The sequence below is a fragment of the Chaetodon trifascialis genome, chromosome 22 (genome assembly GCF_039877785.1).
Source record: "Chaetodon trifascialis isolate fChaTrf1 chromosome 22, fChaTrf1.hap1, whole genome shotgun sequence".
In the NCBI taxonomy this organism is placed as follows: domain Eukaryota; kingdom Metazoa; phylum Chordata; class Actinopteri; order Chaetodontiformes; family Chaetodontidae; genus Chaetodon; species Chaetodon trifascialis.
Genome location: NC_092077.1, coordinates 13,205,063 through 13,218,964, shown reverse-complemented (window position 1 = coordinate 13,218,964; position 13,902 = coordinate 13,205,063). Strand labels below are relative to the sequence as shown.

General features: G+C 43.5%; 1 protein-coding gene across 4 annotated transcripts in view; it reads left to right on the top strand.

Annotated features, from left to right (window-relative positions):
* chchd3a (coiled-coil-helix-coiled-coil-helix domain containing 3a) overlaps nucleotides 1-13,902 on the top strand; it is a 69,281-nt gene that overhangs the window by 13,447 nt on the left and 41,932 nt on the right. For all 4 annotated transcript variants that reach the window (XM_070992446.1, XM_070992444.1, XM_070992445.1 and 1 more), the window contains one exon: nucleotides 7,236-7,416. In XM_070992446.1, coding sequence (XP_070848547.1) covers nucleotides 7,236-7,416 — 181 coding nt within the window. The remainder of the gene's footprint in view (nucleotides 1-7,235; nucleotides 7,417-13,902) is intronic.

Here is a 13,902-nt window from a genome sequence, read left to right as displayed (position 1 = left end):
GTGTGTGTGTGTGTGTGTGTGTGTGTGTGTGTGTGTGTGTGTGTGTGTGTGTGAGAGTATCAAAGCTCAGCTAACAAGACTGCACAGTGCCTCACCAGTTACAGAACCCTGCAGTGAAACTGCTGCACAGCTTGAACAGAGGGAAATGGAAGAAAATGTTAACCCCCAGGACGCTGGGGACAAACACACATACATATACACACACAGAAGATACATGAGGCCAAAATCTCAAGGTCATGATCAACCCAAACAATTCCTCCCGCAGGTTGTCTGTTTTTAAGACGTCCTCGAGGAGTACACTGAGTTTTTACATGCTCGTCTCTTGCAAGTCACCCAAAAACAAATTAATGCATAGCCATCGGAAGTCCTGTTGCCGCTCGCTTGGTTCCCCTTTTGCTCCCCTTTGTTTGCTGTTTTTTTTGTGTGTTTTTCCCCATTTATTAGGAGGAGGAGAAAAGAGAGGGATAGGGGATCACATCCAACAAAAGGTCACCAGGCAATCCAGTGGCGTTTTAATACATGGCCAGTTTGTAAACCCCAAGGCTAACTGTTTGCTTCCTTAGCTCACACATGCTCCTACAGCCACACTCTAATATGCTTCTTTTCTTCTCTGGTTGCGCACACACAGACTATTTTGGAGAAAGTATTGTTGATAACAAACAGTGTGAATAACTATTGCTAGCTATTTCACAATAGGGCAAGCGTGCTAAATTGAAAAGCAGATAACTGCCAGAATTAGCCTTAAATGTATGTCTTGTTAAAGGACATTAGAGCTCCATAAGGCACTGACACTTTCAATTTGCCTTAGTGTAAAATCTAATTTTTCCCACACTTAGTATAATTCCTCCATTCTATCCCATGCAATATTGCTATGTAGGGTAGACAGATCTAGGGGATTCTGAGGAGCAGTGGTGTTTAGATTAGGTAGTATTTCTTTTGTTTGGCTTTAGGGCCATACTTGAACTCCAGAGATCTGGCTTTGCATGTTTTGCTCTGGTCAGAGTGAAGTAAAGGCTCTGTGAGGAGTTCATTTGGGTGCAGCCTAAACTCATTTATAGCAAGGAGCGGCTGCAGGGAGCAGATTTGCCTCTGCCGCTTCTCTGCGAGGCATCGGAGCAGAACGACTCAGAGAAAAGGATGAGAGGGAAGGAGGGATGAGGGGGAGAAAGAACCTTTACACCATCCTGCCTCCCTTCCTTCAACCTAACTCACCCTGCGTCACCATTCGATCCACCTCTTCTTCTCTGGGTTACTCTCTCAGGCTTTTCCTCCACCTTGCCTTCTCCGTCTTGTCTGTTTGCTCCTCCTTTACCTTGTGCTTCTCCAGCCATCTCTTTTGTCTGTTTCTCAAACATCCCTCTCTACATCTCATTCTAATTTCTTTCCTCTTTCTCCGCCTCCCCTCCCGTGCATGAAATGCATGTGTTTGAGTGTCTAACGCTTAAAGGTTAGTCGTTGTTGTGAAACTTCTGCCCATTATTTCAGCTTGTAGTCAAACAGCTTGTATTGGCTGGTGCGATATAATTGCATGTCAGTCTTTTGAGCGAGAACACTGACCTTCTCTCAGAGGCTCTGTCTTCCCTCCCTGCTAACCAGCCAGCCTGGTAAATTCGTTACTGCTCCCAGGTCAGACTTTACACCACAACTAGAGGCTAGCCTACACATTTTAACATGTTGTTTGTTTTTATCTTTTAACTTTGTTCACACACAAATACATACACTGAGGCACACACAAAAACTCCAACTCATTTTAGCAGACTTAGAAAGTTTGGAGGTTATTAAAAAAACAAAATTTCCCAAATCCAAGGGAGTTGTCTGAATCAGCAACATTGCTGGTCTTTGATCAGATTCTCTGACTGCAGTTGCATTAACCTTCATGATGTTCTTACTGCAACTACTGCAAAAACATAGTACACCCCAGTAACCTTACAGCAGTCTTGTCACCCGAGAAGATGATGATGATAATGATCACCATAGTGATGATAATCAGAATGATATCATTTAGTTATATTGCACCTTTCAACCACATCATGCACCCAAACAGTCAACCAGCTACCTAGCACCTACTGTGAAACCAATCATCCCAAACACCTTAGCTGTCACCTAGAAATCCCCAAGTAACTCATCATAGAAACCAACTAGTAACCCCTTAATAAGGTCCCACCAACCATCTGATGAAGCATGTCAACCACCTACTGTCCATCCAATACCACCAGCAACTGTCCAAAACACACTAGCAGATACCTGGAAATGCCCTAACACCAATGTCAAGCACTCTAGCTACACCGTAGCAGTCACACTTAATAATGGAAATGCCCCAGCAGTAACATATCCACGTCCTTCAAAACACAAAAAACACAAGAACACCACCTAGCAGAAAACTAACCTTGGTGTTTGGGTTGCTAATCATCACTCTCTTCTGACACCAAGAAAATTTTTACCTTTACCGTAGGTGCCATCTAGAAGCTAACTAGCAAGACCCTGCAAGCTACTGAGTAACACATCAGTGAGCCAATTTTGTTCAGACAACAAGTATACTTGAACTTCCTTCAGAAAATGAAACCTCTTAAATTTTACAAAAATATACGACCGACTTTTATGTTGCCTCCATGAGCACACACGCAACCATTCGCCATCAGCACCACAGTCTGTGTGATGCTTTTCTTTCTGTGGTCTTATGGGATCATGCTAGTGTTTCCCAGCGAAGCGCTTCCAACTGATGGTTCTTGCCTTTCATAAACCTGGTCGTATTGTTATAAAAGGGCTCCAATCTCCTGTTTATAAGGCCACTTTAAATGTATGAATAACGGCCATTGAAGTGTAAATATGCTGGAGCGGTACAGTAGCTTGCTGCTGACCTTTTCAGTCGATTAGTAATGGTTATATAATCCACTGTCTGTGGTTTGGCTATTACGCAAGCTGGTTTTACAGAGAACATATAGAATCTGTTGGCAAACTTTGATTCATTTCTAATATTAAGCTCTGCAAGACACTGTGGTAGCTATCCAGAATGATAACCAGCTGGCCTCTGATCCTATTCCATACCACTAAGTTGACTGAGTATACGCACATCCTCGTTTAGTGTATTAAATGGCTGTATGTTGTGAGTTTGAGCTTTATGCACTAGTTAGGATATTTGAAGAGACAGCAGCAGAGGCAATACTGAAAATGATATCCAGTTTTGACAGTGTGCTCGGGCATAGCACTAAGAATCCTGCAGTTATCTCTTCATGGTTATGGGCAAAGTAGAGAGGGAATACAAAACAGCATTTATGTTCCTTCTGGAGAGTGGGGGGTTCCTCTAAATAAATTTTTTCACTACACTGTCCTTTGTTTCCCATATTTTAACTCTGTCCCAGTGTTTCATAGCACCCGCAGTCAGGTGTGGTGTGTGTGTGCACATGTGTGTCAGGGAGAGTGCATAGCTCCATAAAATATTCACAGCCAGCATTCAGCGACATTATTCCCAACATCAATATTGCATTGGGCCTTTAAATGCCTTTGTTTCAAGGCGGTTGGGTTGAGTCTGCACTGTTATGCAGGTTTGGCAGAATCCATGCTTACAGGCAGACTGTACTGAGACACGTCTTGCGTTGATGACAGGTAAACAACAGGAAGTATTAATGGATGAAGAGCTGAAGAGAGACAGAGGGTAAAGAGCGGGGGGAACGGTAGAAGACATGAATTTGTTATTTCTTTCATTTTGAATTTTCAATAATGGATTTCTTATTCCTTTTGTTTGGATACTTCCCGTAATTTTATTTTGAAATGATTCTCTGTGGGGTATCCAGTAATGATGGCTTAATGGATTTGAATTGGCTGATGCAGTATCATCTGCACATCATTTTTGATCATGTCTGCATTTACCTTTGCGTCTATGCACACACACACACGCACACACACACATGTAAAGCTTGCCCTGACTACAGCCACTTAACCCAAAGTTTCAGCATCTCAGCTACTCAACCTATGAATTTCTCATCTAAATTGCCACAGATCTAATCTCTTGTCAGTTTTAAAAATAGTGTCCTAAAAGAACTGAAGTATTCCAACGTGCTTCTGCTCAAGGTCACCTCCCGAAAACATTGAGTTGCTTTTCTGGAGAGACCGACACAGTGCGACCCACTTGCGCTCCACTCCTTTTCGAATTAATAATACCTCACTGGTTCTGTCTTTCCATCTTTCTGTTTTCGAGGCTCGATCCACTGAGCCATCAAAACACAGGTTACTGGGCCAAGATTATCCTCTCTTTTCTATCCAGTGCTGGGCCAAACATCATCCACTTATCCTCTGCAGACATGAGATTTTTTTTCTCTCCCCTACATAGGTGCTGTCTTTTCCCTCTCTCTGTCTGACTCAACCATTCTCTACCTCAAAGCTCCCCTTTCCTACCCAGTGCCAGTCTTCTACAGTCGAATGAAAAATGTGTCCAATATCCCAGGGACAGGGCAATAATGACTGCAAAGCAATAGAGGTGAAGCAGACAGATAGCATCCAGCTAGTGATAGCAGTCTTTGCTTCGGTTAGCACTTGCGAGGAAGTCAGACTTTTTTGCAAGGCTGTCTGTTTTCTTGGTTTCCTTTCTTTCACTTGTCCAGTTGTAGCACCGTAACACTCACCATTTGTTGGTCACTTTTAGCTAATTAGTAAAGCTAAGCATTTGCATAGATTTTGTCGTGACAAAGCACAGCGATCTTCATAATTTGGCACACTGTGCGGTGAAGAGCTTGCTTGGTATACCTTTTCGTTGGTATGGTTCCACTTTGCCTGGTTCCATTCTGATTCATCGTCTGTCATGCTTGGTTTTCTTTTGCAAAACAAAACAAGTAAACAAAAGGTTGCTTTTGTCGACAACCCTGACACTGTGTTGGTGTGGTTGTCTTGTAAACATCTGCACACTTTCAGCTCCTGCACATTGAAAAACTGAATTAGTTTTAACTGCAGTGCGTGTTAACTACTGTGGTGATTTATAATTGTTTGAATATGTTGTACCAAACAACAAGGGTTCAGATTTCATGCTGCACATGTTCCACTGGCCCACACGAGTACCACCGAAGTCCTCTTCTGAAATCACTGTATGGTGTCTCTGTCATAGCAGTGGCAGTACCAACAGCTTAGGCTTCGTGAGAAAAGGTAGCTTGGGTGCATTAGCAGTGCAGGCAGGCGTGGATTGTAGGGAAATGGTGAATGTAAAAGGCCATTAGGAGGCACCCCGTGTGTGTGTGGGGGTGTGTATCTGTGTGTGTCTGTGTGTGCGTGAGTTGGAGCCAGATGATGGATGGAGTGTGCTGACGTGTGCAGCCCAGTGGACTGTGAGACTGGACATGGCTGGTCTCTCTCCGTCTCCCTCCATCTCTCTCTCCCACTCTCTGCCTCACTCCCTCTTTGCTTCACTTCCTCAGGGCCAAACATGTCATGTCGCCACCGCTCACTCTCTCTCCGTCCTCCCTCTCTCACTTTCTCTGTCTCCCCCGTCTCGTCCTGCTCTCTGACATTTAGTGGTGTTGCAGGGCAAATGGCAGCTTTAAGACATCAGACATATTTTTATTAGACCTACCCGTCTTCTGCTCGAAGCCAAAGGCGTGGGATGGTGATTGGTTGGACCAGCCTGTCCATCACGATTCATCACTCTCTAAATTTTGAGCGTATTCACAGGTGAGTGCAGAGAAGGATGTGATTTTTGAAATGGAATAAAAGATGGAAACTCTTCACATTGACAGGTCGGTGGGTGCTTTTAATATCAAGTAAAACAGAGCCCTAGAGGAGAAGACGTATGCCAGGTGTCAGGTGTGTGCCCGTTGCCACACACCTGACAGCCAGTATGATGCACTTAGATTATCATTATGAGCCTAATGAGGCTGTAAATGAGTCATGCATTGAACCCAATGTTCATGAATGAAAGAAAAAGTCACCACCTTTAAAGCACAACTTTCAAAATACTGAAAACAAAGGACTTATGCATCATAGATTTTTCATTTGAATGTGAAGGAATTTTCATATTTCTACAATAAAGTCAACATTCCCCGTCCAGCCTCCTCCTCGTTGAGGCTGTCTGTCAGGGCTTTCTTAGGATGTTTCCGAGGCAGAAGTTTATTAAGACCCTCGCCGGCTTCATTCAGTCTGTCATCATTCACTGCGGCACTCCCTCTGTCTGTTCTGTGTTTATTTTACCTTGCCACTACCTTTTGATTCCTCGCGGAGGAAGACTTGCAGGGTTTCAGGGACGTTCCTCCTCTTCTCCAATCAAGCACACTGTCGCTGGATGGGGAGTGCGTTGCTAGGCAACTATGAGAAAATAGTGACAGGGTTCAAATGGTGGTCTTGTGTCTGCAGAGAGCGTACTGTCTCTGTCTATACCACTGCTTCACTGGATTGATGATCCTCGTTTTGGGGGAATGGTAGTGTCTGTTACACTCTATTACATATTGATAGTCAAATCACTGTTTAATGTAAATCATTTGGAAATGATATCAACTCATTTGAACTGCTGGCAGATGTTAACTGACTGGTACATCATGTTTTTTGACTCTTGGCCAGTCAGAGTTCAACTTTATTTTTTCAGGGTTGATTGAGTGCAACCTCTCTCTGTTGCCCCCTCTTTGCAAGTCGTGGAATAGCAAGCACATGTGCATGGATGAATCAGACATCAGGGTTGAAAATCAATGTACAAGCGTGTTGCCCTCTGTCTGTGCTTCATTAGCATTGTACCCTTTTAATTCTGAGACACTGCAACAGTGCACAGCACAACAGGCATGTGGATGTGGATGCTGCTAAAGGTACTCAGATGTTTGCTGCTCTGAAAAATAACATTTACTATCATATTTCCATGATGCTATTCACGATCTGTGCTTAACAAAACCTTTTGTGTAAGCATATGTCAGCGTAAGTTCATTTGGAAATAAAGTAAGAAAGCTCATGGTTCTCCATATATACAAGCAATACAAAGAGACCTTGGTGTGCAATGCAGTAGACAATGCAACATACTATGGACAGCATAACTTTGTCCACTGAAAATTTGAGTATCCAGTCATGCATTATAGAGATAGCTGCAGGGCAGAGAATAGTGAGTAGTACATACAGTAGTCCTGTGCCATGAGGTGCATTATTATTATACCCGGTGTGTGCAGTCTGAAGTTACACTCGGTTGTGCAGTATTTTTGCCCATCACAAAATGTGTGATAAATTGAAATGAGTGAAAAAGTTTATTAATCATGTAAAATATTGATGCTCCACAGGCTGGAGGCGGAGAAGGCCCGGTCAGCAGCCAAGGTTCAGGCTGAGGCCCAGTCTCAGGTCCAGGATGAAGTATCCAGGATCCTGTCTGTGGAGCGAGCCGTGGCCCAGCAGAGCATCCAGCAAGCTGTAATAAGAGAGAGGATCGCCACCGAGGATGAGAGGCTCCGCGCTCAACTCTTAGTAAGTCCGTCCACAAACCGCGTCCATGTGCAGCAGCTGCTGTGAAACTGTTTCGTGCACTTTAACCTGCACCACAGTATCGAGCAGACATTGAGCATTTTAACCATTATAACCTTGCAGCTGATGAGAGCAATTTTCACATAGAGGCAGGTCCCATTTTATGCTGACACGTTCCTGTTCTGTCACACAGACGCACAGGAGTGAACCTATTTGCTGTAATCGACAGGTTCTGCCTGGTGCAAGTGACAAATGTCACTGCTGCGAGTGTGTGAGCATCGCTATGTTGACGCCCACCCCAACAAACAAACGCACGCACAGGTCCTGAAAATGTTGTTCTCAAGACATCACCACTTTATCTACAGAACACAAACTTCGAGCAGTTTAATTTCGTTTTAAAAAACAAACGGTGAATAAACCCGTCTTTGCTGTATCCACATTTTGCAGCTCAATATTTTTGTCCTCTTCCATAGCTCTGCCTGTTCATCCTGCGTATTATAAAAGCTACCTTCATTTTAGGCAGCCTGTGTCTTTATTTCCCGTAAATTGCCCTTGTAAACATTGTCAGATGAGCGTTTCTTCACCAGACGCACACACGCACGCACGCACGCAGTCGGCGTGTTGTTCTCAAAAAGAAAACACATTTTCCCTGGAGTGCGGCTGCTGTTTACAAACCTATGCTATTGATTATATAGCTCATTTCACACGCTCATCGCCGTAATAGAAAAATGAATCATTTTGCTGTGAGAGAGAGGGAGAAGGAGAGGAGCGTTGACGTGATTCCACGCCGCAGGACAAGTGTATGAGGGATCCCTCGTTTGGAACGGCGATCCAATCGAAAGAGAGGGAGACAGAGGGGCGGCGACGGAGGGAGACGCGTGGCGTTTTTTCCCCTTCAGCATGTGTGAAGAAAGCCGTTTCAGTTGTAGGTTTTCTGTAATTTAATTTCTGTTGTTTTTCACAGGGAGGGAGGCAGGACAAATGAGGGGAGGAGTTGCGGGGAAGGAGAGAATGTAACACCTGCTTTGTATCTGTAATGTATGAGTGGGACCGTGGGTGGTGGGTCTCGCTGAGCTGTCACAGAGGAGAGTCCTTGTGCATGTCATCGTCTACGTGCTCCTGAAGTACTAACTCCCTGTGCTGAAGAGAACTTTTCCACCTAGACGCTGTAAAGCTTTTGCTTGTGGCCCCAAGACTAACCTTGGGCCTTTAGCAGCCTTTGAAACTACAGATAGCAGCACAAAACGGCTTTTCATTCGAGACCGAGCATGCACACACTCGTACAGTCTTTCATTCTTTGTCCCTAACTTTTTTATTTGTCTCTCCAGTTTGTCTCTGCTTCTTTAAAGCACACACATTTCAGAAAAAGAATCCTTGTCGGAGGGTTTCTGCTGTGTGTGTGTGTGTGAGTGTGTTTCAGAGTGATAATTTCCTCAGTTTGAGCATTCTTTTGGAGTGCTGGAGTTTTAATAGAATCCGACGGGTTATCAGCGGAGGCGCAGTGCCGTTCACACCACTCATGTAATGTCAAGTCAGACGTTTCCGCCCAGCCGCTGTTCTTTTCAACTGGAGGTGGACTTTTCTGTTTTTAAAAGGCAGCCTCTCGCCCGAGACGTCTCGCGCCCATTGTCGTTTCGCTCCATGTTTGTCAAACTGCGGGATTGTCCGCTACCCACAGTGAACTCTGCATCTTTGATGAGACAGAAAACATGTTGTTAAGGATTTGTGTGTGTCCCTGTGTCCTGCCCGTCTGTCTTTCTGCACCTCTTGTGTTGGACTTTATTTGTTTTCACATACAAAGGAAAAGACCTGTTAAAATATGCACATATGAACATGTAGAGCAATTTTACTCATTTTCACATGGGGTGCTTTTAACTATCCTTCTCATTATATTTCTCATTACAAGACCTCCTCTGCATAGGTTACCCTGCAAATTCAATTTACACTGTTGTAAAGCACATGAGCATCAGTAATTGGGAGGTGAAATTAATTCTGATTGCTGGGCAAAGTCAATAAGTTGATCGAGATGAGAGTGAGAGCTTGAGGTTGGCTGTACTAAGCACATAATCTGATGGCTGATCGAGCTTTCAGAAGTGATTTCTTCTGTCCTTTTTCCCCAGAAAACCTTTTAACACCTCACGTGTGATCCTATAGGCTGGTGGGTTATGTCCATGAACAATTGCTCAAGATTGCTTTAATGGTCATTGTTGCTCTCATACAATATTTAGCCGGTTGGCTGAATCTCACTGCACAGAAACAGTGCTGTGATTATGCTATAGTGCTGCAGTCTTGTAATAATAAATATTTTGAGGAATTGTAAGGAGTCCTCCTGGACTCGCATCGCATTGCACTGCACATCCTCTGTTTTTCTATTAACTTGTTGACAAAAGTATACTTTCCACCTCAACAATAGTGTTGACTCCTAAAATCTGACTGAGCGATACACATTATTCCGCTGTGTTCCCGGAAAATTACTATGAGTGCGAGTGTTTTGAAAACTGCTGGATTTATCTCAGCGCGCTGGCAGTGGTAGTGTCAAGAGAAAGGATAGTTTTTTCCAGTATTGTTGAAAGTGACAAAGGAGAGCGTCGACTACACCAGCAGACATTGCATGTGTCATCAATCAGTCTATTTGTCCGACTGTGGAGGGCTGTTTTCCATTAGTTTAACATAGACACAAGTAACAGACGACGTGTGGAGAGAGAGAGAGAGAGAGAGAGAGAGAGAGAGAGAGAGAGAGAGAGAGAGAGAGAGAGAGAGAGAGAGAGAGAGAGAGAGAGAGAGAGAGAGAGAGAGAGAGAGAGAGAGAGAGAGAGAGAGAGAGAGTGCAACAAATTTCCCTGACTGGACTTGAACCAGGCTGTTTTTGAGAACGGAAAATCTGAATCTCAGAATTGACGTTTGTGGTGTTTCTTTGTATTAAGTCAAAATTAAGCTGTCATCACTGCTCTTCACATTGTTATAATTGAACGTGAATTGACCCTAACCCCGCTCTCATGCTCATTGCCACTGAAAAAAAACATTAGTTTATGGCAGCTGTAGTTCTTGTGTTCTTTGTCCAGCGGCGTATTGATTTGGCCTTCTCATTAAGACACAGGTCACGGTGAGCAGCGGGACCCCCATACTTTCCCTCCTCTACCTCACACACAAAGAGAGCGATGCTGTGAGCAGTTACGCCTCCCCACACTCACCTATAATAGCCATAACCTCCGCAACCATAGCTGCGCCAATTACAGTGACACCCATTCTGGAGAATTGCCCCGAGACATGGGGTTAGACTGGGGTTGGGTATCGTTCAGATTTTATTGATCCGAATTCCACATATGGATTTTGGTTCTTGTTGTCTGTGTCTTGCCATGTTAAGTATTAAAGGACACAAAATAAATAGAAATGTAATGCTAAACCACTTATAATTTTATATAATGGATAATTTAGGAAGCTATGAATAGTAATTTGCCATGAATTTAATGCATTTTGTCACTATTTTCAGTAAAAATTGGTAAAATAAGAGCAACTGTTCTCATCCTCGTCATGCACAAGTGGGTTTGGGTTGAACATCCTTGCACTCCCTGTCTTTGTATGTACACAGATATGTCTATTGTGGTTGTATTCTATTATTAGTAGTAGTATTTAAACTACTTTTCATATCTAATCCTATAGCAAACAGTTGGGGCATCTAAACTTGCCATTTAATTTAACAGAGTAGGTTTTATCATACAGTGGTGTCAAGTGGAGCCAGGCCTACAGATGCTTTCCTATCGCCCTGGTGGGAGTGCTTGTCCTTCAGGCTTCTCCACCACCAGTCACTCCCCTCCCTGTCAGGCTGACTGGCAGTAGCCAGCCACCAAGTCTACCAGTAATTGAAACTTCACAGCAGCGTAGGCACGGGTGTATGTTGTCGTTGTCATTGTTGTTGGGTTCCTGGGGTTCTGTTGTCTGAGGGGAACATGTTCAGTGTCAGTGCACACACATGTTCTGCCACTCAGGGGGAACTGGCTTGCTCAAGGGGTTGATGGGAGTTAGAGGCAGAAGTATATTTGAATTTTCAAGTAGTGGGGGGGATAGAAAATGAGCAGACATGATTACTGTTTGAATGATTGACATTTAAATGAGTCTTTGATGATACATACATCGTTTTTAATTCTGCTGTTTATGCTGCTCGTCCAGAGCGGGAGGAAAAGCTTCATTTCCGAGATCACAGTGCCTGCAAATAACAAGGGTCAGTCTGGTCAAAGTCACACTGAAAAGAAAATGGTTGCAACACTTATCAGAGTGTTGTTTTGTCTTCAACATGCTTGGCGACCTAATAAAGGCAGACTGTCGTCTCTTCATGTGGTCATTCTGAATAATTTCCAGATGAGAGTGAATAGACAGCCTAGTGTGGAAGAACTCTCATTTGTGGCTTTCTTTGGTCAAGATGGCCTCATCAGGGAGTTACTTAGTGGACTAATTACGCACAAATAAACCCTCAATTAGATAACAGGTCAATTAGTGCTTAATTACCCAGCATCATCAATTAGGAATATGTGATTCTTTGTAGTGGATACCAGCAGAAGACAAAGCAGGAAGGACCAGTGAATGAGCTCAATATAAATACAATCTTGTCTTTATATACTGATAAATGATGAGTTTTGACAGAGAGAGATATACTGGCACAAGGCCTGAGCGGGTCATATAACTCTCTTATTCACAGTCTACACCCATCTGTCAGTCTGCACATCTGTGTTTTAATGAAATCATAGACTCTCACCGTCCCCTCTTTTGATTTTCAACGACTCTGCTCCCCGCGGAGCCAAAGTGGCCCAGTGGCCAATCAATCACTGGCCACAGCTTTTCACCCAGACACAGGCTCTAACCCCGAGGCAGACTTTTCAATCAAATACAGAGTCATCAATCTTTCCCAGCTCCAAACAGTGGCCCGGGTGGGGTCTACCTGGCGGCAGTGGTTTTGTCTACTGTTGGCAACTGGTCTCAAACACTCAGATGTTACATTTACTTTCTTTTTTTTTTAACGACACCTTAAGCTAACACTCAGAGAGACAATTGGCAACAGTATAAAGAATACAGTGTAAATATGCAACGAAATGATACGCATAAGTTTGTGTCAGCTCCTGGATAACCCCCAAAAAAGTGTTTAATTGTCTTGTTTTCCTTGCAGATACTCTGTCATGTCGAAGGCGCATAAACAAACAAAAAATAGGAAGATGGCTAAAAATAGAAGCTCGGAGGGACTCAGCTGGGGACTTTAACTCTTCTATCAGGAAACGTAAAGGCCGCAGTTCATAAATTATACACACACGGTCACCAAAGCAACCACAGCAAATAGTGACTCCGCGCACATGCCTCTTTATGGGACCTGTAGTATTTTAGCAATGTTTGGGGGCTTTTTCTGTAGGCTTTGTGAGTTAGTTTCCTTTTAACAGAAGCTTGTTTGATCACAAACAAAGAAGAGCAACCAAGCAGGGGTCAAAGCAAGGTTTTCTGTGCAGCAGACAAGAGTCTCTCGTCTCTGTATGTGTGCATGGTTTCACCGGTATGTGTGAAAGATTTAAAGTTATGTTCTGTTTGCTCCTCCATGCATTCAGCCAGGTAAATTAGAGTAAATCCATGTTAGATTTTATATGCAGGCAAAACGTAGCTGCACTGACCTCTCTGTGTTGACATTGTCTTGAATCTCTGACTACATTTAACAAACCTTGGGACTCTTAATTAGCCTCAAAGGTTGAGTTGTTCTGATTTAGCGAACGCTAACCATCACAATTTAGAAGTAGCTTTAGGTATTAGCTTACATTACATTATCCCATTACATGACTTCTCCGGCACTAAGATTAATTGTATGGTGAGTTTTTCTCCACAGCCTCATCCTACAAGCAACTGTAAATCCACATCTTAAAGCTGGAACACTCGCATGTCACACCTGATGAGTGTGCATCCGTGGTAGAGGGTTTGTGCAAAGCACGTTGTCACCACTAGTTGGCAGTGCAAGCAGGATTATCAGACTGGGTATATTTACTCTTAGAACAGGTGGTCCTTATAAATCCAAAAAACAGTAAAATGATTCCCTTGGTGCTTTACGGTCCACTGATTGCATAAGTTACAGGTGGACTTATGTATGTATTATGTAAATTAGCATTTTTGTCAGTTTCTTACCTTTGTTTTTTAAACCTGTGGGCACTGTCACGTCTTAATGCTGGAGTTACTTCAATGTGACACTGAAAGACATGTTTGCATATGCAAAGATGAGGCCTGATAGAAGCAGAAAGCGACATTCTGTTCATTTCGGAGCCTTGTTCCACCGATCGGCCTTGTAGTTGTTTATCGTGCTTTTGTCGTTCCCTCTGTTTCCATCTTTATCTCTCCCTCATACTCACAGACACACGCACATACCCGCAGCTAATGTGATTTTCCGTGATTTTTCCTCCACCTCTGCTTTCACGGCAAGGGATAATGCAGCATACCAAGACTGTTTGTTTGCTCCTAACACACACA